This window comes from Aquarana catesbeiana, linkage group LG05, assembly GCF_042186555.1.
Source record: "Aquarana catesbeiana isolate 2022-GZ linkage group LG05, ASM4218655v1, whole genome shotgun sequence".
NCBI classification, from domain to species: domain Eukaryota; kingdom Metazoa; phylum Chordata; class Amphibia; order Anura; family Ranidae; genus Aquarana; species Aquarana catesbeiana.
Window position 1 is genome coordinate 538,729,412 of NC_133328.1, and position 25,127 is coordinate 538,754,538.

At 42.0% G+C, this 25,127-nt stretch overlaps 1 protein-coding gene across 2 annotated transcripts in view; it reads left to right on the forward strand.

Annotated features, from left to right (window-relative positions):
- TERF1 (telomeric repeat binding factor 1) overlaps positions 1-16,658 on the forward strand; it is a 77,973-nt gene extending 61,315 nt beyond the window's left edge. For both annotated transcript variants that reach the window (XM_073631796.1, XM_073631797.1), the window contains one exon: positions 12,835-16,658. In XM_073631796.1, the coding sequence (XP_073487897.1) occupies positions 12,835-13,002 (168 nt within the window). In that variant the 3' untranslated portion in view covers positions 13,003-16,658. The remainder of the gene's footprint in view (positions 1-12,834) is intronic.
- Positions 16,659-25,127: the final 8,469 nt, after the last annotated feature.

The window sequence follows — 25,127 nt, forward strand, 5'->3', positions numbered from 1 at the left end:
CTTGGAAGGAAGATTATCGGCTTTAATCGCATCCTCCAATTCAAATGGACAGGAAGCGTGCTAGATCCCCCTCCCCTACCGTTGACCCTTTGCAGTGGGGAACAGTGGGCACAGGATGAGGTGTTACCCTCAGGTGATCAGGAGGAAAGACAAACCGATGATTCCTCTGCGGAGGAAACAACAGTAGATTAACCTTTTTCAGCCTTGCAATCTGAAAAATTGCTGATACATGCTCTTACGGAGATAGTTCAATCTACTTTCATGCAACCCCTAACAGAGTCTGCTGAAAGCTTAGTTTCTTCCTTGGGTTCCTTAAAACCTTCACAGCCATTGCATGCGTTTCCTATCCATGCATTTCTAAAACAGCTTATTTATGCTGAATGGGATCACCCAGATAAGCATTTTCTTCCTCCAAAGAGATTTTCACTTCTCTATCCCATGGAGGAGAAATTCACCAAAAAATGGAAGGTACCAGCAGTTGACGCTACGATTTCCAGTGTGAATAAAAGTCTAATGCAGCGTACACACGGTCTGACTTTTCGACCGGACTGGTCCGACGGACCAAATCCGGCGGACAATCCGATCGTGTGTGGGCTTTACCGGACCTTCAGCGGACTTTTCCAGTCGCAAATCTGACAGACTTTTGATTTGGAACATGCTTCAAATCTTTACGTTGTAACTCTGCCAGACCCAGAAATCTGCTGGTCTGTATGCTAGTCCGACGGACAAAAAACGACGTTAGGGCAGCTATTGGCTACTGGTAATCAACTTCCTTATTTTAGTCCGGTGTACGTCATCACATACAAATCCGTCTGACTTTTGTGTGATCGTTTGTAGGCAAGTCCGTTTGTTAGAAAGTCCGTCGGACAGGCCGTCAGACTTTTGTTGCTGAAAAGTCTGACCGTGTGTACACGGCATAACTTGTCCAGTAGACCATGCACAAATGCTTAAGGATCCAACAGATAAAAGGTTGGAATTCCTGTTTAAAATCCGCTTTTTCCTTGGCAGGTGCCGTTACAACCTGCAGTTGCTGCAATAGGCGTCTGTCAATCCCTAAAGGACCAATTTAGACAGGCCCTTAAAGAGGTTCCTGCACAACAAGCCCGGGATTTGTCCGAGCTACCAAAAGCATTATGCTTTGCCTGGTGACAGTGGTCACCAGGCGCCCCGCTTTACGCTTATGCTAGTACACATGCGTAGAATCCTGTGGTCAAAAAATTGGTCAGCCAAAGCACCATGTAAAAAGCTCCTGACCGGGTTCCCTTTTCATGGGGATTGGCTATTTGAGGATGATTTGGACAAATACATCCAAACAATTTCTGGTGGGAAAAGTACTCCTTTTGCCAGTCAAAAGAAAGTGTATAAACGTCCTTCATTTAAACGGGCTCTTTCTCCTGCGCCAGGGGCTTCCACCTCTAGGTAGTGGCGACGGCCTACGCCGTCAGACTCTCTAGAGGAAAGGGTCAGGCCCAGGCTCAAAAGAAGTCCTGGGGCCAGAAACCTGCAAAGCAAAATCCTAAAGCCTCATTATGAAGAGATGCCCCCCCCTGCCAGGGTGGAGGGAAGATTTCTGCAGTCTTCAGAGCTCTGGCAAGAGGAAATTCAGGACAGTTGGGTCATCTCCACGGTAACTCTGGGGTACAAGCTGGAATTTCGGGACTTTCCACCGTCTCGTTTCCTAAGGTCAAATGTTCCTTAAGATCCAGGGAAAAGACTGTTTTGGGCACTAGACCGATTAATGGCTCAGGGGGTGATCATACAAATCCCCACAGAAGAGCAAGGTTTGAGGTTTTATTCAAACCTCTTTATGGTACCAAAACCGAAAGGAGATGTCAGACCCATTCTAGATCTAAGAAATCTAAATCAGTTCCTGAAGATCCACTCCTTTTTCATGGAGTCAATCAGGTCAGTGGTTTCTATCCTACAAGGAGGAGAACTTCTGGCATCTATCGACATCAGGGATGCATATCTGCATGTCTCTATATTTTCCGCTCACCAAAGGTTTCTGTGGTTCAAGGTAGAACAGCAGCATTTCCCGTTTGTAGCCTTGCCCTTTGGGCTAGCTACAGCACCCCGGGTGTTTACAAAAGTCCTGGCCCCCACCTCTAGCCAGGTTAAGGGCACCAGGCATAACAGTCTTGGCGTACTTAGGCAATCTATTGCTAATAGACCAGTCGGTGGCTCGTTTGGAGCAAAGCATGCGCATTACAACCAGTTACCTGGAAAGTTTGGGTTGGGTCCCTAACCTAGAGAAATCTTCCTTTAAAACCAATAGAAATGCTGAAGTACTTGGGACTGATCATAGACACAACCCAGAAAAAGGTGTTCTTGCCTCAGGCAAAGATCAACTCCATGAGAGGGCTGGTGCGGATGGTTGGGTCAAAAGGCGATCCCTCCATTCACCTTTGCATGAGGTTGCTAGGAAAGATGGTGGCTTCATTCGAAGCGGTTCCCTATGCCCAGTTCCATTCAAGACTGTTGCAAAACAGTATCCTGTCTACTTGGAACAAAACAATTCAAGCTTTAGACTTACCAATGCGGCTGTCCCCAAAGGGGGGAAACAGCCTCAGTTGGTGATTACTAACCCAGAATCTGCTGAAAGGAAAATCCTTCAGACCTGTTATCTGGAAAGTGGTAACGACTGATGCCAGCCTTTCAGGCTGGGGAGCAGTACTAGAGAAGACAACTGTCCAGGGACAGTGGTCAAGAGCCGAAAGAACCTTGCCCATCAACATCCTAGAGATTTCGGCAGTGCGTCTGGCTCTGAAGGCCTGGACTTTTAGGTTACGGGATTGTCCTGTCAGGATCCAATCCGACAATGCCACAGCTGTGGCCTATATCAATCGCCAAGGGGGCACCAAGAGTCTCTCAGCGCAGAGAGAGGTGAACCATATTCTAACTTGGGCAGAAAGGAATGTTCCATGCCTATCGGCAGTCTTCATTCCGGGAGTAGAGAACTGGTAGGCGTACTACCTAAGTCGCCAGCAGTTATTCCCGGGGGAATGGTCTCTTCACCCTGACATTTTTCGGGCTGTTTACCAAAGATGGGGGACTCCGGACGTAGATCTTCTAGCGTCCAGATTCAACATGAAGTTAGTCAACTTTGTGTCCAGGCCAAGGGATCCACTCGCATGCGGAACAGATACGTTGGTGACCCCGTGGGATCAGTTCTCACTGATCTATGCATTTCCCCCTATTCAGTCGCTGCCTCCACTCCTTTGCAGGATAAAGCTGGAAGGAAAGCCGGTAATTCTGGTAGCCCCAGCGTGGGCCAGAAGGTCCTGTTAAGCAGAAATCTTAAAGATGTTGGAGGATCCATGGTCCCTTCCACTACGGCCAGACCTACTCTCACAGGGGCCAATATTCCATCCTACTTTTACTAACGCTAAATTTAACGGCTTGGCTATTGAAACCCACATTCTGAACACACATGGGCTTTCCGGGTCAGTTATCTCTACCTTGATTAATGGAAGGAATCCAGCCTCCAGAACTATATATTATAGAGTTTGGAGGGCTTATGTTTCCTGGTATGAATCCAAAGGTTGGCACCCTCGGAGGTATATCATAGGCAGAATTCTTGCCTTTCTACAATTAGGGGAAGAGATGAAGTTGGCCTTTGAGTACTATTAAGGGTCAAGTCTCAGCTTTATCAGTCTTATTTCAAAGACCGCTTGCTACACATTCTTTAGTCCAGGGTTTTATGCAAGGGGTGATGCGGCTTAATCTGCCAGTCAAACCTCCTTTGAACCCTTGGGACTTTAACTTAGTTTTGTCACTGTTACAAAAACAGCCATTTAAATCAATACAACATATTCCCTTAGTCCTTCTGACAAGGAAGTTTGTATTTTTGGTTGCTATATTCTCAGCAAGGAGGGTTTTGGAATTGGCTGCTCTTTCTTGTAAAGAGCCATATTTGATTATTCATGAGGACAGAGTGGTATCGCGCTCTCGTCCAGGTTTTTTACCGAAAGTTTCCCCCTGAACCAAGACATTATCCTGCCATGGTTTTTTCCAAAACCATGTTCCAGGGAAGAAAAGTCACTACGTCAAAGCGCACTCTACCAGGTCGGTTAGTGCTTCTTGGGCAGTGCGTCACTAGGCTTCCATGGCTCAGATATGTAAGGCCGCAACTTGGTCTTCAGTACATACATTCACCAAGTTTTATCAAGTGGATGTAAGAAGGTATGAGGATATCGCCTTTGGGCGCAGTGTGCTGCAGGCAGCAGTATAGGTCCTCAAAAAGGCATAAACTGGGATAAAATATTAGGAACAAAGAATACGGAGGAGAGATGGGTTTGCTTTAAGAGCATATTAAATAAGGGCATTAGCCAATGTATCCGATTGGGTAATAAATTTAAAAGAGCGAACAAAAGTCCTGGATGGCTTAACTCCAATGTAAAAATGCATATAAAAGCAAAGCAGAAGGCCTTCAAAAAATACAAGGTTGAGGGATCATCCTCAGCATTCAGACTTTATAAAAAATGCAACAGGAAATGTAAGGGTGCAATTAGGACGGCTAAGATAGAACATGAAAGACACATAGCGGAGGAGAGCAAAAAAAATCCCAAGAAATTCTTTAAGTATGTAAACAGTAAAAAAGGGAGGACAGACCGTATTGGCCCCATAAAGAATGAGGAAGGACATCTGGTTACAAAGGATGGGGAGATGGCAAAGGTATTGAATTTATTCTTCTCCTCAGTCTTCACGAGTGAATCAGGGGGCTTCAGTAACCAAAACTGCAGTGTTTATCCTCATGACACAACACAGGAAGCACCTCCATGGTTAACAGAGGACAGAATTAAAATTAGACTTGAGAAACTTAACATTAATAAATCACCGGGACCAGATGGCTTGCATCCAAGGGTACTTAGGGAACTCAGTCAAGTGATTGCCAGACCGTTGTTCCTAATTTTTACAGATAGTCTACTGACTGGAATGGTACCAGCTGATTGGAGAAAAGCCAATGTAGCACCAATATTTAAAAAGGGCCCAAAATACATCCCTGGGAATTACAGACCAGTTAGCCTAACATCAATAGTATGTAAACTCTTGGAGGGGATGATAAGGGACTATATACAAGATTTTAGTAATAAGAACGGTATCATTAGCAGTAATAAGCATGGATTCATGAAGAATCGTTCTTGCCAAACCAATCTATTAACCTTCTATGAGGAGGTGAGTTGCCATCTAGATAAAGGAAGGCTCGTGGTGTATCTGGATTTTGCAAAAGCATTTGACACAGTTCCCCATAAACGTTTACTGTACAAGATAAGGTCCATTGGCATGGACCATAGGGTGAGTACATGGATTGAAAACTGGCTACAAGGGCGAGTTCAGAGGGTGGTGATAAATGGGGAGTACTCGGAATGGTCAGGGGTGGGTAGTGGGGTTCCCCAGGGTTCTGTGCTGGGACCAATCCTATTTAATTTGTTCATAAACGATCTAGAGGATGGGATAAACAGTTCAATCTCTGTATTTGCAGACGATACTAAGCTAAGCAGGGCAATAACTTCTCCACAGGATGTGGAAACCTTGCAAAAAGACCTGAACAAATTAATGGGGTGGGCAACTACATGGCAAATGAGGTTCAATGTAGAAAAATGTAAAATAATGCATTTGGGTGGCAAAAATATGAATGCAATCTATACACTGGGGGGAGAACCTCTGGGGGAATCTAGGATGGAAAAGGACCTGGGGGTCCTAGTAGATGATCGGCTCAGCAATGGCATGCAATGCCAAGCTGCTGCTAACAAAGCAAACAGAATATTGGCATGCATTAAAAGGGGGATCAACTCCAGAGATAAAACGATAATTCTCCCGCTCTACAAGACTCTGGTCCGGCCGCACCTAGAGTATGCGGTCCAGTTCTGGGCACCAGTCCTCAGGAAGGATGTACTGGAAATGGAGCGAGTACAAAGAAGGGCAACAAAGCTAATAAAGGGTCTGGAGGATCTTAGTTATGAGGAAAGGTTGCAAGCACTGAACTTATTCTCTCTGGAGAAGAGACGCTTGAGAGGGGATATGATTTCAATTTACAAATACCGGACTGGTGACCCCACAATAGGGTTAAAACTTTTTCGCAGAAGAGAGTTTAACAAGACTCGTGGCCACTCATTAAAATTAGAAGAAAAGAGGTTTAACCTTAAACTACGTAGAGGGTTCTTTACTGTAAGAGCGGCAAGGATGTGGAATTCCCTTCCACAGGCGGTGGTCTCAGCGGGGAGCATTGATCGCTTCAAGAAACTATTAGATAAGCACCTGAATGACCGCAACATACAGGGATATACAATGTAATACTGACACATAATCACGCACATAGGTTGGACTTGTGTCTTTTTTTTTAACCTCACCTACTATGTAACTATGTAAGTCTGGGGGTACCCTGCGTGTTGTGTCTCCCTCCCCTCAAATAGCATGGTTATGGAACGTCCCCATTAAGTTATTACTTAAGCTCTGTGTCCCATGATGTACGATAAAGAAAATAGGATTTTTATAACAGCTTACCTGTAAAATCCTTTTTTTGGAGTGCATCATGGGACACAGAGGTCCCTCCCCTCTTTTTGGGGTTTTAGTATATTGCTTTGCTACACAAACTTAGGTACTCCTGGTAGGAGGAGGGGTTATATAGGGAGTGAACTCCCTGTATTGGGTATACCAGTGTCCATCACCTGAAGGTGCCTATATACCCATTAAGTTATTACTTTAGCTCTGTGTCCCATGATGTACTCCAAGAAAATGATTTTACAGGTAAGCTGTTATAAAAATCCTATTTTCCCTTTCAATCTGTAGCTATGTAATTTTCTGTAAAATTTAATGCAATATGGCATCCTAGAGGTGTTCTGTACACAGAAGGCCCCCCAGAAACATCATTTTCTGCTTGTGTGATTGGCTCACTGATTTTCTCAGAAGTCTGCACTAACTTAAATCGGATATTGGACATCCTCTGCACCAAAAATGTCATTTTTGGTGAGATACTCTCAATAGGAAATCACATCTAAAGGGACGCACACCCTGCAATTTTCCTTATTGGCACCCTGCAAGTGCAGCAGCTGATTGATAATTATGAAACAATTCCCATTAGATTCACTTTCCACATGGACACAGACAAACACACAGTGATTTCTTCAGAACTACAAAATGTAGGAATCTACAACAAATTTTGTTAAAATTGTACATAGATCAAGGGAAATTTTTTTTATTTTTTTCCAACAAAAGTGGAGTTACTCTGTAAACTATAATTTCCCATTATTATAAGCTGGGGATAGAATTGTGTTGCCGATTTAGGAAAGGCCAGCAGAGGGTGCCAAAGAGATAGTGTGAATGAGTGTAATGTGTGGAACTGCATAGGAAAGGGAAATGATTGAGAGCCTGTGTGTCTCAGCCAATAGACAGGGGGTTTTAACACAGGCAGAGCTCCGAGGAAAGTGGAAATTTAGATGGGTAAATATCCCTCCCTCACATTATATATTTTTTTTTTTTTTTTTTTTTCCAGTTTTCGTTCGTTGACTACATTTTTTTATTGATTTTTCAGCAATTTACTTCAAATTTTATTAAGTTTTTCGTTGCTAAAAACATGCAGCTGACAAACTATGATGAGAATATTTTAGTCGACTAAATTGACACTGCCATACAGAGCATCAAGCCCATCACAAATTTCCAACAGATCAACTAGAACTGGTAGTGCACCTCCAGATGGATCGAGAGGATGTCCTGAAGTTTTGCAGATGCTAACGCATTTCAAGAGTGCTCCAGCTTCATCAGAGACTTTTATGAAGAGGGTGCACTCTTGCGATGGGCTTGATGCTCTGTATTTTTTTTTTTTTTTTAGCATACTACTTTTTATTCTTAAATGGTGTTTTGGTTAATGCACAAGTCCTGGTGCACACTCCCTTTTTTTGTTCAGGCATATACTGTACATCTTTCCCACTCGGGTGTGACTATAATCAAACTTTTCTCCCATGTAAGTAGCGAATAGTGATTAACAAAAGTATATTTCATTATAGTATAGTTATTGGTCACTATATGCTTCTCTGAGTATGTTTAACTGCAATTTTTTCTTTTTTTCTAAATGTCTAGCTGGTAGGTAAATTTTGTGATTTCATGCCTGACAATCATGCTTAAGTAAATGGTATTTATGATCTGATTAAAACACATGCTTTTCGTTGCTGGCTAATGTATCAAAGTGGCTATCTGATAAGGCTATACAAATAACTGAAGGAAGGCGAAAGGCAATGGAGAAAGGGGAAAATATACCCAACTAAATGCAGACTTCCAGCAAGAAGAAACAAAAATACCTTCTTAAACAATCAATACAAAGCATTAGAGGTACACAACAGAATGGGAAAGACTAGAGAGCTTTTAAAGAACATTGGAGATATCCAGGGAAAGTTTTGTGCCAAGATGGGCACGATAATAGACAAAAATGGCAAGGAGCTGACGAAGCAGAAAAGATGGCAAGCATACACAGAAGAACTATACAAGAAAGATCAGAGTATTCCATATAACCATGATGTTGCAGTCACTAACCTTGAACCGGATATCCTGGAGAGTGATGTCAAGTGGGCCTTAGAAAGCATTGCTAATAACAAAGCTAGTGGAAGTGATGGTATCCCAGCTGAGTTATTTAAAATCCTAAAAGATTATGCTGTTAAAGTGCTGCACTCAGTATGCTAACGAATATGGAAAATGCAACAATGCCCACAGCACTGGAAGAGGTCTGTTTTACATTCCGATACCAAAGAATGCTCAAACTACCGTACGATCGCACTTATCTCACACACTAGCAAGGTTATGCTGAAAATTCTACAAGCATGTGAACCAAGAGCCACCACAAGTACAAGTTAGATTTAGAAGAGGCAGAGGAACTTGAGATCAAATTGTCAACATTCGCTGGATCATGGAGAAAGCAAGGGAGTTCCAGAAGAATGTCTACTTCTACTTTAGTGACTACAGCAAAGCCTTTTATTGTGTGGATCACAACAAGATGTGGCAAATACTGAAAGAAATGGGAATACCATACCACCCAACCTGTCTTCTGAAAAACCTGTATGCAAGTCAAGCAACATTTAGAACAAGACATGGAACAACTGACAGGTTCATAATTAAGAAAGGAGTGCGGCAAGGATGTATATTGTTGCCCTACCTTTTTAACGTATATGCAGAGTACATCGTGCGAAATGCCAGGATCGACGAATCGCAAGCCGGAAATTAAGATCGCAGGGGGAAATATCAACAACCTGAGATATGCAAACGATACCAAACTAGCAAGTGCACAAAAGCGGGCCTGAAATTGAACATTAAGAAAACTAAGATCATGGCAACTGGTCCCATCACTCCTTGGCAAATAGAAGGAGAAGAAATGGAAACCGTGACTGTTTTTTATCTTCCTAGGTTCCAAGATCACGGCAGACGGTGACCGTAGCTATGAAATTGAGACTCTTGCTTCTCGGGTGGAAAGCAATGGCAAACCTAGACAACATTATAAAAAGCAGAGACATCACCCTACCGACAAAGTGCTGTATAGTAAAAGCTATGGTATTCCTAGTAGTAACCTATGGCTGTGAAAGTTGGAGCATAAGGAAGGCAGAACGCCGATGAATTGATGCTTTTGAACTATGGTGTTAGAGAAGACTTTTGAAAGTTCTTTGGACTGCAAGAAGATCAAACCAGTCAGTCTTGAAGGAAATCAACCCTGAATATTCACTGAAAGGACAGATCCTGAAGCTGAAACTCATACTTTGGCCACCTAATGCAAATAGAGGACCCGCTGGAAAAGACCCTGATCCTGGGCTACGTGGAAGGAAAAAGGAGAAGAGGACGACAGAAAACAAGATGGATTGATAGCATCATCGAAACAATAAACATGAAGTTAAGCAAGCTCTGGGAGGCAGTGGAGGACAGAAAAGCCTGGCATGCTATGGTCCATGAGGTCACAAAGATTCTGACAGCGACACGACTGAACAGTAATGGGGTTGATTTACTAAAGGCAAATCCACTTTGCACTACAAGTGCACTTGAAAGTGCAGTTGCTGTAAATCCGAGGGGAAGATCTGCCGATTTTATCATCCAATCATGTACAAGCAAAAATGCTGTTTTTTTATTTTCCTTGCATGTTTCCCTCAGCTCTACAGCGACTGCACTCCAGTGCAAAGTGGTTTTGCCTTTTAGTAAATAAACCCCAATGCATCATAAAGGTTTATTTACTAAAGGCAAGTGCACTTGGAAGTGTAGTTGCTGTAGATTTGAGGGGGACATGCAAGGAAAATAAAAAAACAGCATTTTTGCTTGCACATGATTGGATGATGACATCAGCAGAGCTTGCCCTCAGATCTACAGCGACTGCACTTGCAGTGCTGAGTGTATTTGCCTTTAGTAAATCAACCCCATAGACTTTTAATGCTTTTTTACCACTTGCACTATCAGACAAAAATCATCAATTTATTTTATTCCACAACATAACTATTTAATAATGTGCAGCAAATCTGAGCCCCTCCATATGCTTTCAGAGTCTGTGGCATAACTTATATGATGTATATGTAGCTGCGTAGATTTGACCACAATAAAAATTGAATTCACACCAATACTGCCAGCCAAAAGATCAGCTTTGTGCATGCCACCCATGTAGATACTACAAAGACACTTTGTAGTTTCTAGTGGCTGTAGAACTGATGTCATCCACATTCTAATAAAATGCCTACAATGACATCCTCCTGAAAAAGTCATTGTTAATTGTTTTTTACAGAACCATTTGGAAATGTTATTGTACATATCATTCTGCCTAACTGTGCTTCACACTTTATAAAATATTAATTGTAAATTGTCGTCTATTGAGCCTGTTGGCGTGATGAAAATATTTATATGTATTGTAACGAGCCCCTGCTCGCTCGGTTCCACTCTCCCGACACTCCTCTGCGGCTATTGAATCAGATTGCAGATCGCAACGTCTGATGGTTCGGTCATCCGATGCTCCAGGATTTGAACTACAGCTATGGGCCGTGCGAATCCAGTTGTGATAGCTCAGAACAAACACCAGGCAGGCTGTATGTAAGTTCAAACAGGGATCTCACTTTTATTGAAACACACATCACACACTTATACACAGCAGTTTGAACACCCCGCCCCCAACAACCACTTTCCTATTTGTCAATTGTAAAGTACACTTTAGTCTTCACTCAGGTCCTCTTGTCCATGCAAATGAGGACTTGAAACAGGGTCAGCAGAGATTGGTCCGATAGCTTGAATAGGAGGACTGATATGTGTAATGACACAGAGAAGACCCAGGGGGTAATTAAAGTACATAAACAAACAGTTAAACACAGAACAATACCTTCCTTCCAGACCATAGAGCCGTCTGGAGGGGGTTAGCCTTAAGACCAGGCAGAAGACCCCCCCACTGTGTAATAGAATCAAAGGAGAAATACTTCAGTATTCCAAGGTTCATGACAATCAAGTATTCCAAGGTTCATGACATGTATTTTCTTTTGTCCCTTGACCCTTTCTCAATGCGAATGATCTAAATTTCCTCATTTCAGTATAATAAAGTTCAGGTATAGGATTGATGTTTCAAACCTTCATGACATTCTGTATAGGTCATCACTGTCCCAAGAATTTTGAAATGTGTCAGCAAAAAAAAAAGGGCACTTCCACCTATGACTAGTTTTCTAATGTCATTTATAAATTTAGTTACTGTTTAATTTTCTGTTTTGTAAAACTCTAGTGTTTTTAATAGTTTCTCTTCCATTAGAGTATGTATTGTTTTACTAAAGGCCAAAAGTGCCCATAGTCTAAAGAATGTACAGACCCAATACAACTACCTTCAGGGAACTCAGTACACTGGCTCATATATTAGGAAGAGGGCAACGCAGGCAGAAGAATCTGTAGACAGGAGGGACCTCTAATGTCCAGGATATTTTTCCTAACTGATACATGTCCAGCTTCAAGATAGCAAGCAGCTTTTTTTTTTTCATATAAATAAAACCATAGCTTGACTAGACAAATGTCATCTCACGTCTCTGTTTAGTCTAAATGAAATTTAAGGTGTGATCAGTGAAATTTAAAGGCCATGTTGGTACCAAAGTGGAGGATTCCTAACACCTGCTGAGGACAGGACTGTATAAGAATATTGAGCTGAATAACCAGCCAAAATATACTGTTACACATACTGTCCCTATTCATAAGCAGGATCCATGCTTGTCATAGTGTTGAAGCCAGATGCCCTAGCTTAAGCAGGGCAAAGTGACAGGGTCTCCTTTTTAAAGGCAACCCTCTTATACATACTTCTCCACACAACTCTTCTATCTGAGTGTCAGAGTTTACACAGGGCTGATGATGTAACCCTCCTCGTATGACCATGTTTGATTGTAATGATTGGGAATATCTTTAATCTTGCAAACTCTATGCAGCCAGTTTAACCATATCTGTAAATGACTTCTAACAAAACTGTACAATAAAAAAGGGATTGAAAGATTTAGGCTGGGTTCACACTAGAGCACGGAGCGACTCACAGCAGGGGTCCGGTGCATCCCCATTCACTGTTTCAGGTCCGATTTCAGTCCGAATTTTTGGCTGAATTCGGACCTGAAGTGGACCAGAAGACGCACAGGGCTCCTGTGCAATTCGCACCGGAGCCGCTCCGGAGTCACACAGAAAATCTCAGTGTGGTCCAATGCTGCATATTTTTCCCCGCGAGTCATCAATTCTCTGAAAAAAATGATCAAGCGTTGCTAAAAATGATTGTTTAATATAATAGATTTATAAAAGATACAATTGATGCTTGCAGGTTAATTGTAATCTGGCTCTTAATGTGTGTGTTTTGTTTTTTTTTTTCCCCTATAGCCCTGGACATGGAAAGAAGATGATATCTTAAAAAAGGGAGTGAAAAAATATGGTGTGGGAAACTGGCATAAAATACTTGCCAGCTATGAATTCAACAACCGCACAGGAGTTATGCTAAAAGATCGGTGGCGAACAATGAAGAAGCTGAACATGGTTGATGAAGTATGATACTGATCGACGAAATGATTCCAGTGAAACGCAGGGAGTGCACAACATTTAGGGCAGATGTATAAACTGTTGTTATAGTGGCAGGAGGCAGGAACAACAGAATCTTGCTTTATATGTTTGGATTGGTGCAAAAGCTTTTCTCTGCCAAAGCAATCATTCCTAACAAGGAGGGTCTTGACTTGTGATGCAGTAGCTGAGAAGCACAAATGTATAGGTGGTAATATAACATGACATTCATATACGGTATGTTAATCAGGGTGGGGAGTTTGCATTAGAAGTGTGCTCTATAAGGGACAACATTGGTCAATTCTATTCCTTTTTGTTCTTCAAATGCTAAATTACTGCCCAGGTTAGCTCTGCATCCCAATATAATGACCAGTGAAAAGATGTACATTTTTAGCAGTTTTTTAACTATTTAAATTGGGGTGTATGGGCAGGCAAATATGTGAGAACTTTGAGCACATAACTGCAGGCTGTTATATGCAGTGTATGTCAGTTGTGTTCTGGGCCATTGCAAAGTGAGAGACCAATATGTTCTAAACAAGTGGTGTGCAGCTAACCTGGGAGAAAAAAAATGAATGCCTTCTGAGCATGATCACAAGCATGGAATACCCCCAGGGGATAAACCAAGTGTTTTGTTTTCAAAACCTCCAGAGTTTCTTTACTCTCTCTTTTTTTATTGCAAATTTTAAATAGAATATTCCTTTTTTAAATGTACATGTAACTAAGCTTAAATGTATATGATCTCATTAATATGTTAAAAATAGCTTGTATGTGTTTATGGAGGGAGCAATATTGGCTCATTCTGTATGTAAGCTCTGCTTCCTTCTTAGCAGTGCTCTACAGTATTTACCGAAGGCACATAATAGACATTTTTCCCTCAGAAATTGGTCAGTAGAGTCTGCGTTGTTTCTATAAACCTCCAAACCTTACAGGATAGTCATTATTAACTAACAACTATCTCATGTTTATCTCTAACAAAATGATTGCATATTCACAAAATGCATTTAGTATATAAAAAAAATACATATTTTGCGCTCACCCTAAACAAAACCGAATGTGTATAATTGAAGGTGCTGCTGCTTATAAAGTCCAAATACATGACTTACTAAATATGCAAAAAAATATATATAAGTGCGCAACCCATAAATCCTATGTAACAAGTTCAATAATCATACAGTATCTAGCTACAATATACAATATCTATCTATCTTCACAAAAGACCATCATGCTTCAGAGTACTCTTTTTCCACATGCAATATGCACTTCTTACCAGAAGGGCTGGATCACAAATCTCAAAATAGAGACCAAACTCGCTCACACAGATATCAACCACCAGGGATATTACACTATTAGACCCTTTTCACACTGAGGTGCTTGAAAACCGCCTATAAAATGGAGAGTGCTTTTGTGGAGTTAGTGGTGTGCTTTTTTGAAGGTGATGTGAGTCAAAAAACTGCTGTAAGAACCATTTTGCGGTGCTTTGGAAGCGTTTTTCAGGTGCTTTCCATTCATTTCAATAGAGAGAGGGGTGCTTTTGAGGCGCTTTTCTTTTTAGCTCTCCAAACATGCTCCAAAGATGCTGCTTGCAAGAGTTTTTTCACCTCCCCACCAGTGCACCGCTCCAGAGTAAAAGCATCCATTGATTGTAATGAGAAGCAGTTTTCGTGAACTTTTCAGGTGCTTTTTTTTAATGCAAAAGTGCTTGAAAAACTCCTCATTGTGAAAGGGGTCTTAAGGCTTCTATAAGGGCGCTCTCTCCTCGTAAGAAGACTGCTCCACTCTGTAATAGTATATCTTGCATTTCCTCAATGTCTGTACGGAACATCCACTATTGTTTTTTCCAGGCATGAAGGATTAAGAAGGAAGAGTCTTCATGGTGCAGTACTTAAGGTCAACATTTATTAAAAGTAACCATTGCACTTACATGCAACAGAAACTATAAGAAGCAAACAAGCAGTCAGCTGTGGTCCTTGCCTGAAGGCTGATGAGCAGTAAGGTCACAGATTTCAGCTCCAGCTGACGCGTTTCCTCGTAAGAAGCATCTACTGGGAATGGAGGCTCTGCCTCAATGCATTTGCAACAGTGTTATAGGTAATATAAAAATGTGCTGCTTGTTGCAGCAATCGCTCTTGGGTTATTGCATCGTTCAGTGTCCTCTTAACATAGTAAAGTAGACATGTGGAAAGATGGTTTATGTGATGGGAATAGGCTGGAGAAATCCAAACCCACAAATCAGTTTAATTGTGACCATTATCTAATACTTAAAGTGGTTGTTAAGCCACTAACTGATCATTATATCATCCCTTCTCTGTAACAAAGAAAACCCCATATCCTAGTGCCTGTGCTTTTATTTATTTATTTTTAAAAAGCTGATTTTCTACCTGTTTTAACAGTGTTTTCCAGCGATCACATAACTCCGGGCTCTCAGCTCTCCCCGTCTGATATCTCCAGCAGGCGGGGCCGCAATTTCCCTGCTGATGTCAGTCGGGGAGGAGCAGAGAGCCTGGAGTCATGTGATCGCTGGAAGACTGTTAAAACAGGTAGAGAAAAAAAAAAAATATATATATATATATATAAAGCACAGGCACTAAGACATAGCTTTTTATGTGACAGAGGGGATGATATAATGATCCGTTCGTTTTGAAGCACTGGGGAGAGGAGCAGAGCGTCGCTAGTGAAAGCTGACAGGCAGGGAGGGAGGAGGAGGACAGAGGAGAGCTGCAGATAGCAGCGTATGATGGAGGCACATACACTGACCACGGTGTCAGGGCGCAGCAGCCATGATATATCATAGTCGACGTACAGAGGGAAGACTAGAAACTGGCAGGATCAGCCAGGTATTTCAGGTGATACAAGGACCCAAATTACATAGCACAAGCACTGTGCTGTTATTAATGCTTTAAGGGAACAGGATCCTCCTTTTTTTTTTTTTTTTTTCTTTTTTTTGAGGGGGGGGTTTAACAAACGCTTTAACCGACTGACTAAAACTCTCTTCAGACAACTTTTCTCATATCTGTAGGAAATGATCCTAAAGCTAGCCACAGATGGTGCGATTTTCCTTCCTGCAAACATGGGTTGCAGGAAAGAAAATCGCTTGAATCCCTCCGGTGGAGCTATTGTGTTCTCCCAGCACGGGGGAGCAGGGAGACATCCCTGCCAGGAGAACAGCGGCTTTAGCTGCTGGAAATAATCACATGAAAAATCTGACATGCTCGTTGTACCCAAGTCAATCGATGTATCGACTTGGGTGCAATCAGTCCAGTTTGCCCATACATGGTTTGAATCTCGACTGGTCCCTGCTGAACCGTCTATGGTTGACGTTAGTCTTATAATGTAAGTATACCATTCTACTGTGGCTGAATGAGTGCACACACTTTGTGTAGGATAGAGGTAATTTCAAAAGCTGTTGATCGGGGAGTGATAATAGTAACATACAGATAGCCACCAGAACAAAAATCTGGAAATGCATTACTTGAAGCCATGGTGCTGTGAACATGTAAGAATGTGAAATATTACCTCAACATTTGTGATTTCTGAAAATACATGTTCTCTGATTGTGTAAATAAACATAATTAATAACAATTGGATACCTGCATGGATTTGAATTACTAGTTGTCGTAAAAATACATTAAAAAAATTATGTACTTCATGTATATTTTTTGCTGACCTTTTCAAACATCTGGCCTTATTCAGGAGAATTAAATGCTTATGATTGTGTATTGGGGTATACTGAGACAGGCATTACATATTTCATAATTGTACATCATTGAACACAGAGGAGTTCATATTCTTGATTACATGGGTTATGCTGATACCTTCAGGGGAATGGCCCAAGAAAAGGCAGAATTCCCCACATAACCCATCCCAGCTATGCTAAGCCTTACTTTTGTGCTAGTATCTGAAGGTGATGGATGCCTCGCTGTGCCTCTCTGAAGATCTTTTAGGACTTTGTTTCCACATCTCCTTGCCTGTTCCTTACAACCCTACCAGGGAAGACATGGGCTCCATCCAGATCGGTCAGTACGTCCAGCAGACCAAGAAGAACTGTACAGACCCAGCACAAGAGGCGATGGCCTTTTATGTTTACCATTTGGTGCTAGATCTGACCTCTGGTGTACAGTGTACCCTGTGGCCTCACTGCCAGGGTGCCCTACAGGTCTGGAGCGGAGTCAAGGTCCTGCAGGGCGTGCCTGACCTGATAGGTGAAGTTTGGGCCTAATATGGCCCTGCAGCATGGACTGGTGTGTGCCTCTGTGTACTGTGAAGTTGTGGCAGTACCCCTTTGCCATTTTGATTTTCCAATACATATTTTCTGGCCCTGAACTGACTGCACAGAATCCTGCCTGACACCCTAGGTTCACACCTATGTATTTTTTTGTGTGGTTTGCAGAAATGCACTACAGTCCATTTAACATGGTTTCCCATGGTACACTTTCACATCTTACATTTTGCAGCCAGTGCGTTTTTGGAAAGGGTCTGGGACTTTTTCCCGCGTTTTGCGTGTAATAGACTTCAATGGAATCGTACCAGAAACGCCTGTTGTGTTTGTAATGCGATTGTTGATGCTTTTTGTGTTTTTTTATGTTTAAACACCATATATAGCTAGTTGCTAAGGAGCAGCCCGGGAAGCCGGCCGCCACATCCTTAACAACCAATGAGTCATCAGCTGTCTGGGGTTGACTGCTGAATGTAAAAAAAATTGCCAGCAAAAATAGAAAATCAAAAAAAAAACACAGCATGGGGTCGTTGGAGCTACAATGGGGGACATAAAGGGGGCTTCCAGATTCCGATTAAGCCCCTTCCCGCAGACCCCCACAACCACAGGACAGGGTTGTGGGGAAGAGCCCCCCCGCCCCAAAGCGCCTATCCCCCCATGCAGCCTGGTATGGTTTGGGGGGGGGGGCGCTTGCTCGTCCCCTCCCTTTCCTGACCTGCCGGGTTGCATGCTCAGTTAAGGGTCTGGTATGGATTTTGGGGGACACCCCACGCCATTTTTTTTTTTTTTTTTTTTATACATTTTGGCATGGGGGGGGGGGGGGGTCTCCTCCGAATCCATACTAGACCTGAAAGGTCTGGTATGGACCTGGTGGAGGAGCACACGCCGTTTTTTGTTTTTTTTGTTTTTTGGATTCAATTTATTATTTTTCTTAAAATTCTACAAATAATACCCCATAATGACAACATGAAAGAAGTTTGAAATAAAATTTATTAACAATAAAAATGGAAAAAATGATGATGTATGTTTCAATTCACATACAAGGATGCAGGTAGTCACATTCACATACAAGGATGTAGGTAGTGGAAAGTCGCTGGACGTCTGCTTCTGCAGCAGACCTTTCTTACATGCTTATATTTTAGATAGGGTGTTTTGTCCCCACCATAGCCCATTCCTAGTCAATCTGCTTAAATCTACTCCCATCCCCTTGTAAATCCTATTCTATCTATCCTGTAAAAAGAAGATGTTGATATTTACCTATTCTGAGAGTGATCCAGTCTGGTCACATGATCCACTGGAGGGACAGCTAAAAACTGATACCCCATAGTAAGTGTATGGGTGACATCAGTACCCGGGCTCTGCAGATGTCACCTCTTCACTGAAGCTGGCTGCTGAAGAGATCATGTGACTGGACAGAATTAATCTCTGAATATTTAAGTATACACAACTTCCTTTCACAGGGTAGAAAGAATAGGGTTTAGAAGGGGGATGGGATCAGATTTAAGTTTAATTAGAGTCCACGTGTTGTAGACGTGAAGAAAGGCTCCAACAGGAAAAATTATTTCAGAAGGGTTCCACCACCAAAAAGTATGCAGATCTTCCTGTGACACAAAGCACCCTGTTATTGGGAACTTTTACCAGATGATGCGGACCTCCTATTGCTAGAGAGGTCAAATAGGCGTGCAGGTAAACCTCTGCAGGGTAAGGTAATCCACCAAGCCTCTGGAGCTGGCTGAAAATCAGGAAATTCATCCAGGATATCTGACTCGCATAAGAGAGTCTCGATCAGCAAGGACCACAGGGCATATTTATATGAAAAGAAGGCTCGTGTGACCCCGAAAGTGCGGGTGACTTTGTTCCTTGTTTGCCGGCAAACGCTTTTTAATTCAATGCTTGTGACCCTTTTTATGTTTGAGTACCTTTTTGGCTTATACCAATAAAAGTTTAGGACTTTGTTACACTATTGGAGCCTTCTTTCCATGTATATTCCCGGTGGTCCTGGCTGATCGAGACTCTCTGATGTAAGTCGGATATCCTGGAGGAATTTCACGATTTTCAGCCAGCTTCAGAGGCTTGGTGGATTACCTTACCCTGCAAAGGTTTACCTGCATGCCCATTTGACCTCTCTACCAATAGAAGGTCCACATCATCTGGTAAAAGTTCCCAGTAATAGGGTGTTTGATGTGACAGGAGGATCTACATGCTCTTTGGTGGTGGACCCCGTCTGAAAGGGTTTTTCCTGTTGGAGACTTTCTTGTCTACATCACGTGGACTCTCATATTCATGTACTTTCCAGAAATTACTTTTGGATTTTGTTTCCTGATTGTTATTTCATTTGATTGCTTTTTTGCATTCTTTTTTGCATCTTTTTAAGGATACGTGGTTCAACAGATTATCGTCCACATTGGGCATTTTTTGTTTTTACTTGTTTGACTTTGACTAGCGTGACTTTTTGATTTTATTTTATGCTTACTATGGTTATATCACATGGTCTGTCGTTGCTGTCGTTTTTTTTACCTTTTTCTTTAGCGCAGTATACCACTTTGTATTGATTAAGTTTAGTTGGGAAGAACTATCCACTTTAAGGACAGGGTTAAGATTAGGTTCACAGCGATCAAATGACAGTTTTACATTGATCATATGGTATTGGGGCTGGCCCAGGTTAAATGATCAGTCTGCAAAAAAGAAGGGAGAAACAGAGAGTTTCTCTAAAGAAGGTCAACAGAGAACACTAATGTCAATTACAAAACCAGCTTTTATTAATTACCAAAAATTAAATAACCAATTAATATACCAAAGGTGAAAATATAAGCAATATGGACAGACGGTTATCACAAACTAATTAAAACATGGACAACGTTGTCACAGGGGGTATTAAAATCAAATGGGAGCCGCGGCTACACGCCCACTCATACACATCATGCACTCTAGATATGGGGTATATTGAGCTTAGGATAGTTCTGCACAATAAGTTGACAATTATTGGAAAGTATTCCCAGTATCAAGTATCCAGTTGGACAAGAACAGTCCTGTATCACTAGTTTGAAGGTGTTGTGAATGGGTGGGTGATCTGACAAATCAAAAAGACATGAAGTTGGATCATAGATGGAGCGATCTCTCAAAGGATCATTGCACTCAGTGATTGCTTAGACCACAGCTGATGAGTAGATTGCAAGCACTTTCCAGGTTGCAGTAAGATTAGTTATACAAACATCTACATAGGTAGCAGGGTAGATTTGTCAGATCACCCACCCATTCACAACACCTTCAAACTAGTGATACAGGACTGTTCTTGTCCAACTGGATACTTGATACTGGGAATACTTTCCAATAATTGTCAACTTATTGTGCAGAACTATCCTAAGCTCAATATACCCCATATCTAGAGTGCATGATGTGTATGAGTGGGCGTGTAGCCGCGGCTCCCATTTGATTTTAATACCCCCTGTGACAACGTTGTCCATGTTTTAATTAGTTTGTGATAACCGTCTGTCCATATTGCTTATATTTTCACCTTTGGTATATTAATTGGTTATTTAATTTTTGGTAATTAATAAAAGCTGGTTTTGTAATTGACATTAGTGTTCTCTGTTGACCTTCTTTAGAGAAACTCTCTGTTTCTCCCTTCTTTTTTGCAATATGTTTATAAGGCCAACTTGAACTGCATCCAGGCCTTGTTGTCTGTATGATAGGTCTATACTTACCCGCAGAAACTAGCCACCACTGCTAATATTCATTGGTTGATCCGGGCAAAAATCCTAGTTTTTTTTTAAATGATCAGTCTTCCACTGTGCACTCGAGCATAAGAATTTATGCTCAAAATATGCCGGATTTTTTTCTGCCAGAACTAAAAAATATCTCTAAAGTACGCGCATTTATGCAAGTATGATGTTGAGCATATATGCATTCTACTGGCCAGAATATTCATTCATTCTGGCTATTATGCCTCGTACACGCGATCGCACATTCCGACAACAAAATCCATGTTTTTTTGCGACGGACACCTTTGCTGCATTTTTTTTTCTGCTTGTATGCCTGTAAATGCCTATATGTATGGCCACATGGGCTGTGTTTACAGGCATAAAAAAAAAATAACCTTAATGCCTGTATAAGCAGCATTTTTTGAGCCCCAGGTCTATTTAATATAATCTGCAACTTTGTCCATCAATGTTCCTCTCCTTTTGCCTTTATGCATTTATACATTGCAAAGTGTACACAAGAAGGGGTCCCAGCTATACAGGCTGGCTTTCTTTCAGTACTGGAAACTCATATGAAATATGCAGATTGCTCACTTGAATTTATGAACTCTTAGAAAAGTGTCATTCAATGCATTTTCACTGCTTTCATATATTTATAAATCAAATGGATTACAAACAAGATTTAGAGTGGAACATTTCATTCATCATGTAAATCTTTAGGTTTGCAGGTGAGATGGAGGAATCGCTGTGAGCTCAGGATAAAATAGTTGTCAGTTTGCAATAGATGTGAGTGGGAGTCTTAAATGTAAATGTTTCACATTTTTGGTGATCAGCTACATAAAAAAATTTCTCCTGCTTTTCATCGAAATCATCCTTCACACTTTTTTTTTTATACATGTCATCTCCACATAATGGAAAATATGCATTGATTAAATTGCAGAATTCCAGCTTCAGCTCTGTATGAATCTACAGCAAGTGTAATATTTTACCAGTCAAAATGTACTCCAGCTTTCAATAAATAAATAAGCCGTAGAAATAATTCACTCGAGAGATGGTTACACTTTTGTCTTACACTCAGGTAAGAGGACCAACAAACTATAGATCATGCTTGACCCAACACAAATGCGAGGTAGTAAACAGTATAGCTGCAAATATTCTGCAAAAGTCCATAGTCAGAGGACCCCATTGCTTATTCTTTTTAACATTTACAGGTTAATAATATTTGTAATTGTTCATATTAAATATCAATATCTATTTAACAAATATTTATTAACCACTTCAACTCTGGAAGGTTTACCCCCCCCCCCCTTTCATGACAGGCCATTTTTTGCGATACGGCACTGCGTTATTTTAACTGACAATTGTGTGGTCATGCGACGCTGTATCAAAATAAAATTGAGGTCTCCCCCCCCCCACAAACAGAACTTTCTTTTGGTGGTATTTGATCACCTCTGCAGTTTTTATTTTTTGCGATATAAGCAAAAAAAAAGACCATCAATTTTGAAAAAAAAACAATTTTTTTACATTCTGCTATAAAACACACCCAATAAATAAATGTAAAAAAAATCTTATTTCATCAGTTTAGGCCAAAATGTATTCTGCTACATGTTTTTGGTAAAAAAAAATCCCAATAAGCGTATATTGATTGGTTTGTGTGAAAGTTATAGGGTCTTCAAACTATGGGATAGATTTATGTAATTTTTTTTTTTTTTACTAGTAATGGCAGCGATCAGCAATTTTTAGCGGGACTGAGACATTGAGGCGGACAAATCTGAAACTAAGTGACACTTTTTGGGGACCAGAGACATCAATACGGTGTTCAGTGCTTAAAAAAATGCACTGTCACTGTACTAATGACACTGGCAGGGAAGGGGGTTAACCTCAGGGGCGATCAAAGGGTTAAATATGCTCCTAGGCAGTGCTTTGTAACTGTGTGGGGGTGCTTTGGCTGTGAGAAGACAGAGATCTGTGTTCCTGCTTAGCAGAAACACAGGATCTCTGTTTCCCCTACTAGCAGAACGGCAATCTGCCTTGTTTATGTAAACAGACCTCTGTTCTGCCTCTCTCGTGAACATTCATTGGGACCGCTGGACCTGCTGATTGGCTCCCGCTGTATCCAATCACAGCAGGAGCTGATCGTCTGCAGCACGCGTGCGCGCCGCCAACCTGGAAGAGGCGATCACATACAGATACGTGATTTTGCCTGTAGGATGCCATCGCCCCACAGTACATATATGTGGGGCAATCGGTTAAAGGTGTAGTACCCTCTAGTTTGTGCTACTAGTAGTGAGAGTAGGAAAAACATAGCTGGCTCTGGGTTAGACAGGAGTCATTAAATCTGGGTCAGAGTAATTAGAGGCCAGGGCTGGATGACTCATCCTGGCAGCTCTCGGGTGCCTCACCCTGTTTCTAGAATATTGGAGAATGTTCTGGAACTAGTGGGTGGAGGCTAGGAGGGGCTGCCATGTATATTTATGGGCCCTCAGCCAATCCCGAGGAGTGGGCCTGGCAAGGGACTGAGAAATCCATAAATAGACATGGGTCATGCCAGCAGGGGAAGTCGGGTGGAAGATGGAGAAGCAGTGCTGAAGGAGGCTGTCGGTGGCCCTGAGGGACCCCTTACTGGGGGGAAGGTTTACTTCGGCTGAAGCGTGGGAGGCTGCCCTGGAAGGATCCCAACACAGGAGACAGTTGCAGGAATTCAAGCCAAAAAGGCAGAGGGAGAAAGGAGCGACAGTGAGTAGATCAGCACAGTGCAGGGACCGACAAGGAGAGAGACTGCCAGCTGAAGCAATGCTCTCTTGAAGACAGCGTTGTGCTTAAGTCTTCATCTAACCTTGCCCTGGTGAACCTTCGTGTGTGTGTCAGTCGGGCAGGAATGATGCAAAGTGTCAGTCAGGAGGACTGGGAATAGAAACAGCCAGGTGTGGCTGGGGGAAGCCAGGCAGGCTAGCATTTTTCTGCAGCAGTAAAACTGGGCTCAGTGTCTACAAGGAGGCAAATCGTCAAGAGAGATGCTGTTCCCTCCACAATGTGCTAAATTATCCACAAAAGAATGGTAAGTTCCTAGCCTGTTATAGGATGTTGCTGAATTAACAAAGTGACTGTTATGCCCTGTACGCACGACCGGTTTTGCCTTTAGAATAAACTCTGAAGCCAATAGTTTCCGTCTTGTACTTGCTTCATAGCATGCTTCGTTTTTGGTACGTCGGAACAGCATACAGACGAGCGGGTTTCCCGATAGTAATTAGTTCCGTCGGAAAAATTTAGAACATGTTCACTATCTAAGTCCGTCTGAATTTTCGACGGAAAAGGTCCAATGGGGCATACATACGGTCGGAAAATGCGATGAAAAGCTCCCATCGGACTTTTTCTGACGGACATTCCGTGTGTACGCAGCATTAGTTCCTCCAGGAGTGATTAGCAGATGCTGTACATAGTGAACCAAGTCTTGGTAAATAGGGAGGCAGTTGTGCCTTGTTCTGTTTTTTGGACGTTTTCAAGTTGGGGATCCCACAATTCCCTACTCCATCCAGGTTGTCATCCCATAATAAAACATAAAAAAACAAGCCAAGGACTGTTTTCTGTGTTTGAGTGAATGAAGGAAATGCTGTGTGACTGGCTGGGAACAGTGGGGAACTCAGACATCAGTTATGCCCTGTACACATGGTCGGATTTTCCGACGGAAAATGTGTGATAGGACCTTGTTGTCGGAAATTCCAACTGTGTGTGGGCTCCATCACACATTTTCCATCGGATTTTCCGACACACAAAGTTTGAGAGCTTGCTATAAAATTTTCCGACAACAAAATCCGTTGTCGGAAATTCCGATCGTGTGTACACAAATCCGACGCACAAAGTGCCACGCATGCTCAGAATAAATAAAGAGACGAAAGCTATTGGCTACTGCCCCGTTTATAGTCCCGACGTACGTGTTTTACGTCACCGCGTTTAGAATGATCGGATTTTCCGACAACTTTGTGTGACCGTGTGTATGCAAGACAAGTTTGAGCCAACATCCGTCAGAAAAAGTCCTAGGATTTTGTTGTCGGAATGTCCGATCAATGCCCGGCCGTGTGTACGGGGCATAACTCCTACGAGAGTAGTGCTACAAAGGGTACCAATATGACATATAGTGGGAGATTTACTAAAACTGAAGCACTCAGAATCTAGTGTAGCTCTGCACAGTAGCCAATCAGCGTCTAACT